Genomic DNA, 18783 nt, shown 5'->3' with positions numbered 1-18783 from the left:
GATATACACTTCATAAATTAACAAAAAAAATTTTTTTAAATAAACCCTGATGCAGCCCTGAAGTGACAGCCACCAGAACATCGATGACTAGGGTCACGGCTCACCACGGGGGGGGGGGGGGGGGAGTGCACTGGAAAAACTATTCTAATGTATGATTGAAGGACAAAGGGAGCACCACCGCCCAGAAAGGTCGCCCCACCTCCTCAGCAAACCTCTGCTGAAATGCAAAGTTTAAAGCATTTCTACCAAATAAACCCTCTTCACACTGTACGCAAGAACTAGAGTAGACAGGTTAAGGGCGCAGGGCTAAACATCTTCGGTTTTATCCCAGTTCTGCCACTTACCACACGGTCTCGAGCCTGTTACTTAAACCTCTTTGAGACTCAGTTTCCTTACCTGTAAAATGGGATGAATACCACCTTTCCTGTAGGGTTGCGTGAGGGTTATATGAGATTTTTTTTTTTCATGGAAAGCTCAGAGAAGCATTGTTATTATAATTTCTAACGCTATTCTTCACACATGCTCCCAAACTTATTCCAGTTCTCGGCCCCAGAGCAGCCAGCCCTCCAAGCTGGGAAATGCATCACCACGCTCTTCAGTCATCCAGAGCCTGAGGGCTTCTCACGGCCGAGCAGAGCAAGCCCACAGCCTCTGCCTCACTTTGCATACTGTCGGCAGGTGAGCCCCGACTTGCCTCTGAGCTCTCTGCTCTGCTCTGATCTCTTCATCCACCAGGCCCTCATCTGGTTTCTGTGGCTCAGTTCTTGCTTCTTCCCTGCCTGAGAGACCCACTAAACCCTCCTGACACCTCCATGGCCTCCACCCTTCAAGGATCAGCCCACCTCCCACCTCCTCCATTCAGCCCTTCTCCATTGATTTTTGCCCATTACTGCTCTTCCCCTGTCTCTGTTCTTGCACGTCGTTGGTGCTTATAATTCATATCATTAAACATCTTCATAAATTACCTTAGAATATTTCTCTAACTTTTCACAGGTATCAGTCTTCTCTCTTTTCATGGGCACAGACCTGTCTTCCAACTGCTTTGTAATTGTAGTGGTTACGAGCACGGGCTCTGGAGCCAGACTGCCAGCTGGAGCAATTCTGGGCTGTGTGATCTTGGGCCAATCACTTAACCTCTCGGTGCCTTAGTTACTAATTTGTAAAACCTACATAGTAATAGTACAGAGCCCAAATAACTGCTATGAGTTAATATACAGAAAACATTTATAATATGTCATATAGTCAACTGTTATGTAAGTACTGGCTATAATTATTACTATCTTTATCGTCATCACTATTACTATTAAGGTGCCTAGAACAAGACTGCTAGCTAGGAGGTAGCCAGTAAAAACCTATCACTTTGTTGCACTTGAGAGGCATCTCTATTTGCCTAAACTGGGGGGCAGCAAACTTTGTGTAAAGGGCCAGACAACAATTATTTTATCTTTGGGGGCCAAAGCTCTCTGCCACAACTACTCACCTCTGATGCCGTGGCACGAAAGCAGACACAGACAATGCGTAAACAAAACTTTATTCATGGATACTGAAATCTGAATTTCATACAATTTTTACATGTCATGAAATGTGACTCGATTTTTTTTCAACCATTTAAAAATGTAAAAAAAAAAAACAACATTCTTAGCTTGCGGCCTGTATAAAAACAGGCAGCAAGCTGAACACAGCCCTCGGCTGAGCGTGCTGACACCTGGACTAAGGTCACACAAGGTCCCCCCTGATATCACAATTTAAGGCCCTTGTTCTCCAGGCAGTAAGAATACATTGCAAGATTTTGAGTAGGGGAGTGCGCCCAGGCCCACACCTCCATAAAAGCAGCTGTGGTGGGCATCACTGGCGCTCAGCACTACTTCTCTTCCTGCCATCAGAAGTCTACGTCTCCCAGCTTTCTGGCTGTCAGGCAGGGCCATGTGACTAGTCCTGGCCAATGTGCTAAAAGGGCAATGACAGTGTATTTGCTTCCAAGGAGAAGCATTTAAGAGGCATGCTCTCCTCCCCCTGTTATGATTGTGGAGGAGATGCCAGGAGATTCTACAGCCTGGATCACTGAGCTACCACACGGAGGATGGCATCCCTGGAGAGTTTTCCAGAGTTCTCAGAGGGACCTGGAGTGGTCAGAAACTAACTTTCAATGAGTTAAGCTGTTGAGTTTGCAGGCGGGGGTCGTGATCACAGCATAACCTAGCCTATCCAGTTTAATTCAACATCCTTCTGCAAATACAAACCAAAGAACAGCGCGAAGGACAAGTAAACACAAAAACATCTAGCCAATTCCTACTTTATCATACGCTTTCACCGTAACAACAACATTTAGGAGACCAATGCCCAGCCTTCCGGACAATTTAGCAAGAGATCAGAAGCATTCTCCTCTTCCTCAAGTTCTGTCATGAGAAACCCTAAACCATCTCTTCCAGCAGTCAAGTGCAATGACAAGAAGTCTCATGATAGCCAAGAAGCGTTTCTAGCCAGCAGCAAAGAACCCGGAGTGCTCATCACCTCATTTGTTTGACACCATCTCTGCCATCCAGAAGCTTACATTTTAATAAGGGTAAATCGCTTTCTTCTTAAGTAATAATAATAACAACAACAAAGCAAGGGAAATAATGTTTAGCGTTGCTTATTCCAAGCCAGATGCAGTTTCCCAAAGGAGAAAAAAACCTGGGTAAGAGGAAGGAAAGGCCTATCCTTTTAAGAAATCTGCAGAGTCAGAAGATTTGGTCATTGCCCTAAGCTGTCCTGGTACTCAAGGGACTTAAATGCTTAGATGACCAGTACTCAGTGCCCTGGATTTACCAAACCTTGGAAAATCGCCAATTCCCATCCCACCAAGTCATAAAGTAAATCTCACACTGTTAGCAAGAGGTGTGCCTGCTGAGGGATGATGGTAAATGAATATTGACTATTTTCAAATGAAGGTTTCTTTTTAGTGTCTCCTGCTGGCTAAAGAAGTGCACCAATGGCCCGCATCACAAGGGACCCGCTCTGTTGGGACTGCGGCCTTTGTTTAAACCATTGGTGAAAGGAAAGCTGAGAGACCCACTCGTCTGCTACCCCTGGAAGTCACCTACCATGGCCACACGGCAGGTCAAAAGGCGACGATAAGATTCTGACTCACAAGCTGGCTTTCCAGAATCTCGAGCCTTCACCCATAGCTCACCTTCTGGTAAACGTGTGAAGAGCTAGGAAGCTTGGGGCTAAAGGAGGTGTGCAGAGGCCATGCCCAAGGTTTCCTCCTCCTCCACAGTAAACCTCACAGAAAGGGCCTCGAAAGATAGATACACGTCCTGACCTTAATGCTCCAGAAAGTCCAAACTCTTTCCTTACATCTAGTTTAAATCCTCCCTGCTGCAACCCAACCGTTTCTTCTTTCTTGGCTCTAAACCAGGGCTGAAGAAGGAACAGCGCTCCATTCGTTAACAGATTTAAAGAGAAGAAGTATGCTGGACCAGTGACCTTGTATCCGATAAAATATGGCTGGCCATCAATCTCCATGAAAAAGATGGAGGTGTGCAAAACGGACTCTTGTCCCAGTTACCCAGTAAGAACGTAAGTGACTGGGTTCTCTTGCACGGCGTTCACATTCCTAAATAAACAGTGTGAAGTCGCACGACTGCTCACTCACCGGCTCCAACACAGAGACAGACTCGAAATTCCTCTCATCTGTGGACCAAGACCTGGCCACAGAAATGCTTCCCCCGCTATGTGTCTTTACTCTGGTTTTTTTTTTCACCAAATGAAATTCTTCCAGCACGCTGACTTTCCTGAAGGTCTGTCACAGCCCCCAACAGACGTGAGGACCAGGAACGTGAGGACAGAGAACCGAGACAGATGTCACGACAGGCTGTCAAGTCCTGTGAGGTCAAAACAGTCTGTACAGGGAGCAGCCCCACGGGACTGGAGGCTTCCTAGTGGCTGGGTTTCTGAAGCTCTACAGGAATTAGGAACGGCTTTACGTCACACACACATACAAAAAAAATTAACCATGTAGAAGCTAAGGAGGCCTAGTGAAGTGTCCTTTAAAACACTTACTTGGCTTCTAAACTACACGTGCCACGCTTCTGCTTGGACACAGCCCCGTCTGCATACGGACCTACTTCCACGATCTCCTTCCTGCCGCCTTCACCTTGCTCACCAAGTTATCAGGAGATGGAATCACAGAAGCATCTTTTGAGAGAGCCTAAAGCCCCTGACCCAGTGAGGGGGAGGTTGGACTGGGGCGGGGCGGGGAAGATTTCTCACTCACAATCCAGCCACTTGTCAATCACAGACACGTATCTTGATCAGCTTCATCCAAAAGCATCCCTGTGATAACCTCGTAACTCCGAGAGGTGGGGTATCAATGTCGTACACAGTACAGCCTCCACTCGTCTAATGCTGTCCAGGCTTCACACCCACCCCTCAAGTGCCAATTACTTCAAGAAGCTTCTCTGCCGCCCAAGCGGAAATAAATTCCAACCTCCTCTGGATTTCTAGAGTGCTTGTTGTTCATTGCCCTAGCATTTACTGACTTGCTTTGTGGTGTGTGTGCGTGTGCGTGCGTGCGTGCGCGTGTGCGTGCGTGTGCGCGTGTGTGTGGTCGGGTCTCATTCTGCCCGGGAGGCTACCAGTCCCTAGACGTGGGAGGCGATGTCCTGTACATTTTTTCACCCCCCACAATGCCTAAGCACAGGGCTGTGAAAACAATAATTACTTGGTCAACATTTGTAGAATGAAGGGATGGATGAATAATGAATTGAGAGACCCTGACCCTGCTCTCTGGAGAAGTATAGGTCTAACCCTGTTGTTGCTGCGATGATTGCAAAACTGAAATAATGGTCAAGTAATAAGAGTGTGCATCCTGGCCTTCCACTAACTAGTGGCAAGAATTTAGTCAAAACCCTTTATCACTCTGTAGGTCAGCTTCCCTATCTCTAAAATGGAGATACCACTGGATGCAATTATAGTGAGGACTGGGATAACACATTTCCATACACTTTTAAAAGCCTAATTGGGCTTCCCTGGTGGCGCAGTGGTTAAGAATCTGTCAGCCAATGCAGGGACACAGGTTCAAGCCCTGGTCCAGCAAGATCCCACCTTGCCACGGAGCAACTAAGCCTGTGAGCCACAACTACTGAGCCCTCGTGCCACAACTACTGAAGCCCTCGCGCCTAGGGCCCGTGCTCCGCAGAGAAGCCACCGCAACGAGAAGCCCGTGCACGGCAACGAAAAATAGCCCCCGCTCGCCGCAACTAGAGAAAGCCTGTGCGCAGCAACAAAGACCCAACGCAGCCAAAGATAAAATATAAATAAATTAAGTAATTAAAAATAAGTAAATAAAATTAAAAATAAAAGCCTAATCAACTAACAACAAAAAAAGTAAGGCAGAGAGCAAAAAACAAAACGGCCAATATGTACTAGACGTATATATTCACATGTATATACATATAACACCAACGAAAGTGAACAAGTGAATCACTGGGAAAAATTCCCTGCAAACCCAAAGCCAGATTCCTATCTGTACACCTTCAAGCAGGTTACTTAACCTCTCTGTTTCCTTGCTCTGTAAAGTGGGGACCTTAATCGTAACACTGTAGGCACTACATGACTTAATACATGTAAACGGTGCCCGACACTTGGTAAGCACTCAAATGTTAGATGCCATTATTATTATTATCATTATTATTGTCAGCATTTTTAATATCACTAACGCATAGTAGGCATTCTGGAAATGTTTCTAGAAATGATTCAAAGGTTAGAAAGTTAATTCATTCCATCCACTTCCATATGCAGACAGTTTTATCCAGAACAAAACAGCCAATGTATTTGTCACCTTGTTTCTAGCGAGGCTCCCTGTTGGGAGAGTAGAGGGTACCCTGACATGGGATTCCAGCAAAGGGAGCCACATTTCCAGCCCAAACATCCACATCACAACTACAAGGTCTGGCCCCTGGGCCAAAATGGACTGATAAATCTGTACCTAATGACATGGTGAATCATGGGATCTGACAGCACCCAGGCAGACCACATACACAATTTCCCCATCCTGGTAGCATTTTACTCGGCTGAAAAGGACAAGGTTACCCCAATTACAGTTCCCAGCCTAACACTGCTCTCCTGTTGAAATGCATCAAGAGGTGCTCAAGGCAGATTTTTAAAGGCAAACATCTCTGCACATCCCTGAGGGGTCAGCCCGGGCTGTGCAGAGAAGCACTCTGCGTTAAAGTGATGTCTCATCCTGCGTGACAGCCAAGCACCCCTCAGCTCCAACCCGGGCGCGCTGGCAGCAGGGGCGCAGAGGAAGGCTGAGTGGTTTCTGATGATGAGGCAGTATCCCCACTTTCCCAGCAGCACCTGGGCTCTCCTTGGAGGCCGCATCCAAGTCACAGACCCAGCTCGGCTCTGCTGAGGAATAAAGGGGCAGCTTTGGATGCTGACCGGGCCTGCTAAAGGCTTCCAACCCAGAAGGAACAGGGAAGCTGGCCCCAAGAAAGCAAGGGCAGGGATGGCACCATAGTACCTCTGCCACCCTTTCTCAAGCTCAGAGGGGGCTTCAGCACAGGAGTCGACACAAGAGGCAGTGATACCAAATCCTGAGCAGAAGCTACAGGCTGGGCGGTCACTGACATGCGCCAGTGCTCGGGACCTCACAGTTATGATGAAGAGTTAAGCTTGCAGGAACTAAGCGCCTCCCGTTCCCTTCCATAAAGTATCTTTTCTGAAGCGCCTTTTCACGAAAGGACCCTCTTGCCTAAGGCAGAAGGGCTGGCGTAGACCGATTCTGTCAGGGTTTACCCTGGCGAACCGGGCTTCTGCAAAGCCAGAGGTGGCCGAGAGCCAGGCTAGGACTGCCTGCACCACCCGGACTCCGACACGCACCCTCCAATCCGGAGAGGTGACCCCGCTACCACCCCGCCCACGACTGCCGGCCGCCGGGAAGGCAGGACGCAGCCCTGCAGGGAGCGCTCTGTCGCTGTTGCCTCCTCCCACCCTCCACGGCCTTCAAGGAGAGGAAGCTCCATCTCCAGCCCCAGGAGCCTTTTCTCCTCCGAGCTGCACATGCCGCCCTGCAGACAGCGGCAAAGTATTCCAAGTAAAAGCTCCAGTTGCTCAAGCAGATAAAAAGCCAATTCACCCACCCAGCTGACTCAAAGGAGAAGAAGGAGAGTAAGGGTTTTACTTTAAAAATGGAAGGTAAAAATGTTCTGACGACTTCTGCGGCTACAATACAGATACCCCACAGCCCAAGCAAGAGGAAGAGGGGCTTGCAAAGCCCCAAGGAGCGTCCATGTGGTGGGCAGGGGGGCGGTCCGCTCTCCTCTGGACACCTGGCATGCTAGAGGCTGGAGCCTGCCCCCCCCCCCCCCGGGACTCTCTCCTCACAGAGAAGCCTCTAAGAGGTCAGGGACTGCCCACCCGGGGGAGGGTGCCCTAAGCAGCAGGGTGAGGAGGGCCCCTCTGGACGTCTGTGGGGTCAAGAAAGTTCGCACCGCCAGCTTAATGCGGACATGCAGGACCTCGTGAAAGGTTTCTTTCTTTATCCAGTTCCCTCAGCGTTTGGCACTCCTCAGCCCCCTCAGAGTCGGAGCCTCTTTTCATCTGCAGTTTGATTCTCTCCACGGCCGCCCAACTTCCACAAAACCCCTCCCCCAGGAAGATGCTGGCAGAAAAAATACTGCAGCGGTGCAGAAGCTGGGGGGAGCCAGAGAGGGCAACCCAACTTTGTAGAGTGTGTGGACCCCGTCTTAACCCCCTGATACCCAGCTAGGGAGAGGGGCCTATCTGAGGGAGACCTCTCCTGAGGACGCTGAGGTGCTGGGGGGCGGGGCGCACAGGGGTGAAGAAAGACAGCGGCAGGGGAAGGTGCCTTATCCCTTCTCTACTCACCAGGACAGCTTGAATCCTTTCATTAGTACAGTCACGATAATCCACTGACCGTGTCCTTAGCATCCCGGGCACAGCTCCGGAGGACCCAGGACATATTTGAAAAGATGATGAAGTCCCAAAAGAACAGAATCCCATGTAATGTGGCTTGAACCCAGAGAGAGAAAGAAGAGAGAGAGAGAGAGGCAACCCGAGCCAGAAGAAGTGCTCCGCCGCTTTCCCTCCTTCGCCGTGCCCAGCTGAAAGCTGGGAGAAGAGGCAAAGGACAGCTTCTGCAAACCCAGCCCGGGGCTGGAGCCGCCTGCCTGAGCGGTTGCTGCCACTGCCAGTTTCTGATGAGGATGGGTAACGCTGGCAAGGCTGCAAAACAAGCCCTGGAGTTGCCGTCAACAGGCGGGCTGGCCGGCCACCCACCTTCCCTCACCTCACGCCGGCTCAGCGCAGCCTTGGTAAAGGAACCCGGGGAGAGCCCGGCAGGAGAGCAAAAACCTAGCAGAACCTGCACCTCTCTTCCCCCAGGCGGCAGCTCCCGCAGCTCCATATAATCTCCTAATCAATGCAGTACCCAGGCAAAGCACTGCCAGCCACTTCCGCCCATTTAAAGACACAGCACATGTTTTGTCCCAGGATGGGACAGAAAGTCGGGGAGAGGGTGGGTGAGCAACGTGGGCGCTGGAGAAGGAAGAGGAGAGGGGCAGAAATATCTGAAGACGAGCACTTCCCTGGGCATCGCCAAAGGGTTAAAAATGCCCCGCCCCCAGAGGCGGAGGGGAGCCTCGGCCCCCTTCGGGGAGCTTTGCCAGCCCCGAATCTGAAGCCGAGCCGACCTGAGAGGCCGGATGCCTAGGTGTCCGGAGACAGGCGAGCTGCGTGGGACCACCTTAAGCAGAGTCCTGGACCTTTCCCCAGCGAGGCGGGGCGAGCTCGGGGCTGCGGCTGCCGAGCTCCCCGGCTGCGCTGCGAGCTCCCCGGCAGTTCACAGCCCACGGAACACACAGTTCTCCTCCCTGCTGGGGAAGTCGCCTGCCGTGACTTCTGGGGCTCGTGGTGAGGCAGCAGCTTACGGTGGCCCAGCAGTGCCCCCAGTCACCCGGAGCCAGGGAACTCTTAAGGTGGCCCCAAAAGCCCCGGTGTAGGATTTACACAACATTTTATCACCAATGCAGGGCGCCGCGGAAGATTCAGACCAGGCACAGCATCGAGATTTTCAACATCAGCTCGGAACACGCAGTTCCCAGGAAAAGGGGAAAAGGCTCTTCTTACAATCCTCCAAGCTGGGGCCCGGGAGTTCCAGCACCAGCAACTTCCCTGGCTAGGTCATTCCTTTTTGTCCTCCCCTAGATTACTGACTATCTGGGTCAGTAATGCGGATGGGTGAGAATGAACAAAGAGGAGATTAATTATGACATGGCGACCTTCAACTGAACCATAATAAGCCTTTACCCTGTAACTTGCCCCAAAGCAATCTAGATATTCATTTGTGTTGTAGGCACACCATCTACACTTGACCCTCTAAGGCGATGCTCTTAAGAAAAACTGGAGCTGCAGATCCCCGTTGGTAGCACTCATTGTACTTGTAATACTTGTTTATTATCTGCCTTCCTCCTTCCTCCATGAAGGCAGGGGCTGTGTATGGGTTCAGCTCTGTCTCCCTGGTGAGTAGGAGGGCTTGCACAGTACGGGTCCGATGAGCAAGTGTTTAATTGAAGTGACCTCATTCAAACCTAACTGAAACACTGTAGTCTCTCTCTAGTGTCCAGATGGTTCTGCAGAAATACTCTTAAACATATCCTTGCACAGTGATGGAATTTCCCTCCACCCACAGCCCCCATGCCAGACAACAATGAAATGCTTTCGAGACTTCTGAACACATCTGGAATCGTGTTTTTAAAGCTCCTTGAGGGGCTTCCCTGGTGGCGCAGTGGTTGAGAATCCGCCTGCTGATGCAGGGGTCACGGGTTCGTGCCCCGGTCTGGGAAGATCCCACATGCCGCGGAGCGGCTGGGCCCGTGAGCCATGGCCGCTGAGGCTGCACGTCCGGAGCCTGTGCTCCGCAAAGGGAGAGGCCACGACAGTGAGAGGCCCGCGTACCACAAAAAAAAAAATAAATAAATAAAAATAAAGCTCCTTGAGCCTGTACCCAGGCCATAGTGTCAGCCTAGGTATTGTAGGGATGGCTGCAACAGATTCCAGAAGTGCACAGAGCTCTCCTTTACAACCTAGATAAGTCACTCGAAGGGCTTCCCCAGGACACAAGACCCAGCCCCAGTCTATAACGTCACTTAGAGTACTCCAGGTAGATGGGAATATTCCCATTCTTCTCCATCAACTGCTCTGATCACAAGTGACACATAAAACCTGGACCAAAGCTTTCCAAGTTATCACACTAGAGACACATTCTTGTAATGTTAAAATTCTTTAGCTTTTACCATTTACGTGTTTTTTTTTTTTTTGGTTTTGTTTTTTTAAACTCTCCTTTGCTTCACAACTATTAGTATGAATTTATTGAGGGCAAGCATTATCTCATTTAATCCTCACACACATAATGAAGCAGTTAACTATCGCTACTTTCCAGGTAATGCAGCAGAAAACTAGAGTGTAGTATCTTGATTTGTCTAATGCCAACCAACAAGCTGCAAGCTTGGGATTTGAATGCAGGCACATCCAACTCCAAAATCCACTCTCAGTCATAATGTATGTTTATTAAAAAAAAAACTTCGCTATCAGACAAGCTAATTGTAAGTGCTAACATGCTCCCAGAACAAAAAGAATCCAGGTAACAGGTAAAAAAAAAAAAGGAGACTAAATCAAGGCAGCTTCCTCTTTCTCTTACTGATGAGTTAGCTGGCTTGCGTGTCACTGTACATATGTGATATGAGAAGCACCCTGAGCTTCCTCATGTATATATTTTCCCTGTTTTATCTTCTCATAGAGGACAGTCTGTTTTGTATGGTTTTAAAAGTTCCCTGATCAGTAAATTGTCAGCACTGACATAATTCTGCATTACTCTGTATATGATCAGGCAGGTGCATTAGACTCTCCTGCTTCTGCCTGACTCTGCAGTCTGGCTGGCTGCTCCCTGACATCTGTATTTCAGGAAGGGCAATACTTATTTTAAAAAACACTAAATTCAGAAGACTTCCATTTCTGGCAATATGGCAGACTAGATATCCTGATGATCCTTCCTGTTAACAAAAACTAAAAATGCTACATAAAATAAAATATTAACAAAGGGGGGGGAGAAATTCCTTTAAAAAGCTTGATGAACTATCAAAACAGTATGGAATATTCAGAGGCACAAATGTAGTGAGGGCAGAAACCCAGAAAATCAAGGAACGCCTTGAGGATGCATTTTCTAGAAGGCATTTGCAGAAGCTGTGAAATTGGGCTTTGGTTTTTATGGCCTTACAAAGCACAGTGGACAAGAGACGACTTCTCCAAAAGCCCACTAATGTGAGAGATGTAAGGGGAGATCTGGTAAAGCAGGCCCTACTGGCCACACCCTCACCCTAAGGGTGAACTTGAAAGACACAGGATGGCTGAGGATATAAAAGGAAAACTGTCTGTCTTCAACCTTGACAGTGAGTCAATGAAGAAGGAAGGAAAAACCATCTCCCCTGGTAAGTCATGATTACAAACGGATCCTCACACAGACTGTTGCCTGAGGATTCCCTAAGCAATTCACCAAAAACCATGTCCAGAAAGAAGACTGTAACCACAGTAAAATAAGAACACCTGACCGTCAACATTGGTCATAGAAAAGACAAGATTTTTCTGGGAGAAGATATGTGTGACATATGTAACTGGAAAAGGAGTTGTTCACAGAGTTTATCTTAAAATTTTTACAAATCAGTGAGAAAAAGTAACACAATTAGAAAAATAGACAAATGATTTGAACAAGCACTTTCAGAAGAGGAAATGATCGATAAATATAGGAAACGTGCTCAAGTTCATTAGTACTTAGGAAAATGCAAATTTGAACTTCAGTGAGATACCACCTCGTACCCATCTGATTGGCAAAAATTAAGAAGTCTAACAATATCAAGGTTGGAAGGGAGCTAGTGCAGGTGTATATTGGTTTGATTCCCTGAGCAAACTATTTGGTACTATGTAGTCAGGTTGAAGAAATGCATCCCCTCACACCTAACGGTTCTACCCCACTGACTGAAGAAACTCACATTAGAAATTTCACACGGGGGACTTCCCTGGTGGCGCAGTGGTTAAGAATCCGCCTGCCAAGGCAAGGGACACGGGTTCGAGCCCTGGTTCGGGCATGCCGCAGAGCAACTGAGCCCGTGAGCCACAACTACTGAGCCTGCGTGCCACAACTACTGAAGCCTGCGTGCCTAGAGCCCGTGCTCCGCAACAAGAGAAGCCACTGCAATGAGAAGCCCGCACACCGCAACGAAGAGTGGCCCCCGCTCGCCGCAACTAGAGAAAGCCCGCGCGCAGCAACTGAGACCCAACGCAGCCAAAAATAAATAAATTTATTTATTTAAAAAGAAACTTCACACGGTACTGGATGTAATAACGTGGTCTGCAGAAACCAACCAAAAAACTGGGGGAAAAAATTTTCTATCAATAACAGAAAGGAAAAATACCTGTTGTATTTTCTTAATGTGGGATGGTATATAACAAGAGCATACAGAAAATGTATAAATTGCTGTCACATGCAAGAAGGTGGATGCATCTCCGAAACGTTGAACGGAGGAAGCAAATGAATGAAGAATGCCTGCAGTATGATTTTATATGTATGCTATGTGTGTATGTAGCTAAAGAACACATAGAATAGATAGATGGATGATATTTTATATCCATATAGATGCAGAATCTGTATAGGTATTCTGTATCCTTAAAAGGAAAAGTCAAGGGAACGCCACACTCAGCATTCAGGGAGGCGGTCACGCCTGGAGTGGGGGGAAGACAATGTGATCAGCAGGACAGGTAAAAGGTACAGCTGTGTCCACCCGACACCAACCATCTCCCATGGGTTTTTGTGAAGGAAGGATTGACAATGACAATGTTTTGTGTTATCTGCGTTTTCAAAAATCTAAGTTCAAAACACTGATCTTCCCACAGCCTCACGAACATTCACAAGTCGGCCGCGTTTACAAGGGGTGGTTCACAGAAGGTTGGTTTGTAACGCTCTAAGCTTCTTGCTACAAGGTTTCCTTCCAAACGGGTTTGGAAAGAAGGCTGGAAAAAGTTCCTTTCTGATTTTAGCTGCTTGGACCTCCTCCCGGCCTCCAGGAGCCTGAAGGTCCCACTCTCCCTGGTGCTCTTCCTTTCTTAGTCCAAGGAAACCACGATTGGCCTTTCTTGCCTCATCCGGGAGGAGAGGCCAGAATGGTGAGAGAGGTCTTCCAGCCAGAGCACACTGCTGGTGACGTGTAAGCAGACACCCAGGGCCCCCAGCCAAGGGACACCCAGCAGCTGTGAGCCCCCGGGAGGACTCGGCCCCCATGACTCCCACCTCCCCGCCAGCCGCTCTGTCCAGCACCAGACGCCAGAAGCGCACGCCTCCTCCTGACCTTGGGAAGTCACGGGGAGCGTATCTGGAGCAGAAAATAGATGGACAACGTGGCTGCCGAGGCTCGCCTTCTCTCCCGTTCTTGGGTATGTGCTGCCCTCCCTCCGCGCCCGCTCCTAAGGAGAGGAGAGCCGCAGTACCAGGGCAGAGCCGCATGCCTCTGGGAGCTGGCAAAACTGGGGCAGAGCAGTGCCGCAGTCACACGCTGGGGAATCAGAGCTCCAAGCTCAGGCAGGGGAGTCGACGGGGCGCCCAGAGTGGTATATTTAAGGAGCACTTTGGAGGTCAGGAAGCTAGCGAGGGAGGGAGCCGCCTCCTGAGCATTTCAACAACAAGCCTCCTCCTGGGCTCCAGCCAGAATCCTCTTCCACATTCCAACTGCAGTCAATAGAGGCTGTGTGAGGGGACGGCAGATGGCCGGAGCTGCGCCCATCAGGTGCTCCCCACTACTTCCCTGTCCCCTCCCCCCGCCCCACTCTCCTCTCCTCAGCCTCTGCCGCTATTAGTCACTGGCTCTGGGGTGACGGTGCTGCAGGCACTGGCCTTGCCTTCTGGTCTCTTCACCTGCGCCAGCCCCACCCCTCCTGTGGCAGGACCTGCGCACACCCCGCCCTCCAGCCCCAGCGGCCACTGCAGGGAGAGGCAGGGAGGGGCGGCACAGGCCACAGAAGCCGCTGGGGTTGAGAGGCTTGCGGGGAAAGCAAGGCAGCCTCTGTTCATTTGAAGAATGCTTCCTTCTGCCTCCGTGACCCCACGGATTTGCTCAGGGTACTGGACAGACTTACCTCCCCCATCCGTCTTTGCCTCTCCTTCACAATCTGCTAATCCAGAAGGTTCCTTTGGGCAAACCAACAGGACGGACAAGGTCAAAGCCAAGCTCCAGTAGGCTTCATCCTGCCCCCAGGGGCTTCACAGACAGGGTCGACTGGAGAGGGAGGCAGACAGGATGGAGGCGGCCAGGGCTTCCACCGGGTGTCTGTCCGCTCGAGAGTTTAAGCTGGCCTCCCACACGTTGTGTCTGGGGTTCTCACAATAATAACCCAGTGAGGTGTTACTAAACCACACTGGATGGAAGAAGAAACTGAGGCCCTGGGAGGCCTAGTTCTCATCCTACTCCCAGCCTGTGAGATAAGGTGGGAGTCGGTGAAAAGAGCGAGAAAGCTACAAAGCAAAGCCCTGTGCCCAGGAAGCACAAGGCGCCCGCTCTCTCTAGCCCAGGCACCTCCCCCTCTCAGCCAGGCCAGGAGAACTGCCTCCCCTGCCCACCTGGGTACAGATGCCAGCTGAGCTCTCCCATCTCCCTCCCTGCCTGCTGAAGCACTGCTGGACATCCCTTCTCCACGGAGACCCCCTGGCTTGATGCAAGGAGACAGGAGTGTCCCGGGCCCCACTCTCTGCGACAGTGGAAATCCCAAAGACGACCCCCTCCTCTCTACCCAACCTTTCCCTTCCCTTCCAAAATCACTGCCCGCTTCCCGAACGCCTCTGCTGGACTCAGGTCTCCTTCATTAGTGTGCCCTGGATCACGACTCCTCCTGCCAAGAGACAGAAGGGCGGCCTCCGGACGTGAAGCCCTCCTGTCAGGAAAGACAGCACGCCTCGGAGGAAACACCCCACAGGAGAGGGGCATGCGGCCTGGTTTCACTCCTCATTCTAATTACATTCGTAATAAAAGAAAACATGTCTCCTGCCAGATGGAAGAAACAAGGCAGATTTCTAATTACGCCCCCTGCTCCTCCTGGTTTATTCTCCGGAGGAATTCGGGGTGACTGAACACGCAGGTCTTCTCGGGAAGGGAGCGCCCGTATATCCACAGACAGCTGCTTCCTGCTCTCCTCCCACCACGTGGAGATTTCTCTCTTCTCAACTAAGCTACATGTGAGAATTACCATTAACATACAGCTGAATCGAGTGTTAACTCACGTTCACAGTGCAAGTCTCCAGGCCAAGGCCAAGACCAGAATCTGGTGTTGGCAGAGAAGCTGTTTGCCGATAGGGCAAAGCCTAGAAAAGCCGCCTTCTGAACCGACGGGGGCCTGACACCGGTCCCAGAGCTGCGCTCTGTGGTCTAACACAGGATTCTGAAACAAGACTTGAGTTCAAATCCGGACTGAACAAGCTGTGTGACCTTGAGCGACTGACTTCGTTTCTCTGCGCCTCGGCTCTGTCTATAAAAAGGCGATAAGGATCCATGAAGCTGTTGAGAGTCAATGACACAACACGTGACGCGGCATAGCGTAAGGGCTCAACACCTTTTCACCCTTATTATGATTCTTCCTAACCGGTGTCCACAGACCACCACTACCCACTGCAAGAACCAGAGGCTCTGTTTCTATGCTTCCTGGTCTACTTTTTCTCCTTTACCTCAACAAAGTTTCTCATTTTTCCTATTTTGTCGGGGATATTTCTGTATTTTTATTTTGTGATACTTCTGTCAGCTCAGTCAGCTATTTATTTATTTATTCAACAATAACTATACTTATCGAGAGCTCAATGTGTTCATGACCTAGACAAACCAAGATGCTATTTCAGTGATCCATCCAGTATCGTCCTTGATCTCTAGAAGCTTGTAATCTAATAAGGAACACAAGGCATGGGCATTAAGTAGTTATATTAAATAATTCTAACATAAAGTTTAAAGCAAGAAGTCCCATAAGAGAGACACAGCTAATCAGAAGGGCAGAGTACTTCTGTCTTCCAAAATGAAGATGGGTTTGTAATCATTATGCCAGCTTTTCAATCAACTAATGAGTAATGGTAAATGTTGTCAGCTAACCTATATTAAATCTGTGATAATCATTTCTCGATTAGTATGGTCTTAACTCAAAAGAGTTATAGCCAGAAAAAGGATCCAATATTTGTCATCATCCTTTAAGGAGACCAGAACTTCCTATTTGCATGACAGGTGTCCAGAAATAGTGCCTTTGGAACATACTGCTAACGATCACTGCCAATAAACACAGGTTTATTTGGATGGAGTAGGCTGTATCTAATGGGGTGGATTTTGAAGTTTCATTTCCTCCATCAGGATATTTTCTCATCAGCTCCATAAAGCTGCAAACGAAATGCTCAAAGATGTTTCAGGCCCCCATACCCACGATATTCTCTTAATGTCACAACAGACATGAGACTGGCATAAACATGAGTAAATGGAAGAGCCCAGGTTCCAGAGCCACTCAGTAAACGCGCCTGTGTCCTTCCATACTCAGCCACCGGCTACCGCTGCTGCTTCGGGGGCACCCAAGTGCTGGCGTGTACCATGATGAAGTTTTTACGTGGATCCACAGACAAGTGAGAAAAATAAGGGCAACGTGGTAAGTTTCTGAAAACTAAAGATACTGAATCTTTAATTTTTGATAATTCATCCTTTTAAATTTTGTGTTAAAATATTCTCTAAATACAGACAATGGTGGTGGTAGTTTTATATTTTAGTTCAGTTTAGTTCTGTTGTTACCTTTTATAGGTGAAATAAATATCTGGCAATTCTGTGTCAGTCCACCAGCATTTTTCAACTTCCCTACAAAATCCACAAGTTCAGACTCCCCTATGAAGAAGGCCTTCTCAGTTCCAAGATCTCACATTCTACTATAGGGAGAGCCTCTACCTCTTAACTGCTGTGATGGGAGATCTGAAAAGTTTCTCCTGTCAACTCCCTAGTCCTTGGGTGGCCATCTAGGTCACAGAGGTTCCTAATCTAGTCTTTCTTATTTTTTTTTTTACCTGAGATATAACTGACATAACATTATAGTAATTTCGGGAGTACAGCATAATGATTCCATATATGTATATACTGCAAAATGATCACCAAAATAAGTCTACTTAACATCCATTCCCACTCGATTCCAATTTTTTTCTTATAATGACCTAATCTAGTCCTGACTAGATTGACTGTTTGAACAATGCCTTGGAGATAAGACTGTGCCTCCCAAATATACACGTGTACAGCTCTGACCACTCCCCTGACCTCAGATACAGATTCGCGATTGTTCCTGAACACCTTCACCTCGATGTCTCGTGGGCGCCTCAGAGCCAGCACGGGTCAATGAAACTCCGCGTTGTCCCTCGACCTCTCCTTCTGACCCTGACCTCCCGTGCCTATCCCAATAGATGGCACCACCAGCTACGAAGCCACCCAGTCAGACAGCTGGAATTCACCCTACACGCCTCCTCTCCCACCTCCCATTTAATCAGGCACAAAGGCATGTCAATTCTAGCTCCCTAATTATGACTAGCGTTTGTCTCCTGCTATCAGTTATTACCTGCCCTTCAATCCTCATCTTTAGGTTTGCGGTTGTACTTACCCTCTCCTACTTGTTTGTTCATTCACCAAATATTTATCGAGCATCTATCATACACCTAGTAATATGCCAGGCGCTAGGGGTTTTGTGGCTTAAAAAGCAAAAATGCACAATCCCTGCCCTTAAAAAGCTTATAGTCTAGTGGGAGGGAGACAAACATGTGAAAAATAAAGTGTCAGAGATGGTGCAAAATGAGGAAAATCTTAACAATCTGTCTACCTTGCAGTCTTGGAGTCAAAAGCAGACCCGAGGATATCTTAAAGTCCTTCAGTTGTTCCCGGTATCTACGTGGATGAGGCGGTCACAGGGTGTCAACTCCTGCCTCCTTCTCCAGTTTCACCATCTGCCTCCCATCCTCCACAGGCGACCTGCGCTCCAATCAGGCCCAAGTACTTGCAGTGACCTGGGCTTTGCTACATGCGCGCTGTCCCCCTCTCCTGCTTCGCTAGGGTCCAGTGAACCCCTACGATGTGCAGGCATTTTACCTAGGTTATCTCATTTAACCCTCACAACAATCCTGTAGGGTGGACGGTATCACCCTCACTTACAAGGAAGAAACTGAGACTAGGAAAAGCCAGGAAAACTCGCTCAGGTTCACGGAGCCAGAAAGCGGCAGTGCCAGCATTTGAACCCAGGCATGCCCGGCTCCAAATCATAACTAGATCACCTCTCTTGCCTCGTCTGCCCGATAAACTCCCACCCATGCTTCAAATCAAATGTCACTTCCTTAGAAAGCCCTTATGCCTGCCCAGGCAACATCTAATAGCTCTTTTGTGCTTCCCTGGTGACTCGAACTTCTATTACAACCCTTATTACCTTTGTGCCATCATAATTTGTTTACTCATCTGTCTTCCCCAAGAACCCACGAGCAGCTAACTGCTCACAGGGATCGTGTGTTATTCATCGAAAACCTCCACACTGAATCTCTGCTGGCGTGTAAGCGGCATTTAATAAACATTTGTTGAGTGAATGGATTAATGAATGCTTACCGACCTCTCTTCTCAAGGATGAAAAAGAAACTCTCAGGACACAATTTATCATCTACTTATCTTAACACAGTCATGTCAGGACATCAGATGG

General features: G+C 48.8%; 1 protein-coding gene and 1 long non-coding RNA gene across 13 annotated transcripts in view; one reads left to right on the top strand and one right to left on the bottom strand.

Annotated features, from left to right (window-relative positions):
* GRAMD1B (GRAM domain containing 1B) overlaps positions 1 to 18783 on the bottom strand; it is a 251804-nt gene that overhangs the window by 89448 nt on the left and 143573 nt on the right. The window contains exon 1 of one of the 12 annotated variants that reach the window (XM_067039205.1): positions 7879 to 8497. The exons of the other annotated variants lie outside the window; for them this stretch is intronic. Within the exon in view, the coding sequence (XP_066895306.1) occupies positions 7879 to 7901 (23 nt within the window). The 5' untranslated portion in view covers positions 7902 to 8497. Of the gene's footprint in view, positions 1 to 7878; positions 8498 to 18783 lie in introns of those variants that run through there. 12 annotated transcript variants of the gene reach the window in all.
* LOC136794531 (uncharacterized) lies at positions 13422 to 18625 on the top strand. The gene is made up of 3 exons (XR_010841481.1): positions 13422 to 13491; positions 16615 to 16719; positions 17930 to 18625. It is a non-coding gene; the product is annotated as an uncharacterized lncRNA (long non-coding RNA).

The sequence above is a fragment of the Kogia breviceps genome, chromosome 7 (genome assembly GCF_026419965.1).
Source record: "Kogia breviceps isolate mKogBre1 chromosome 7, mKogBre1 haplotype 1, whole genome shotgun sequence".
NCBI lineage: Eukaryota > Metazoa > Chordata > Mammalia > Artiodactyla > Physeteridae > Kogia > Kogia breviceps.
The sequence above is the reverse complement of the archived record's forward strand: the minus strand, read 5'-3'. Positions and strand labels throughout refer to the sequence as shown.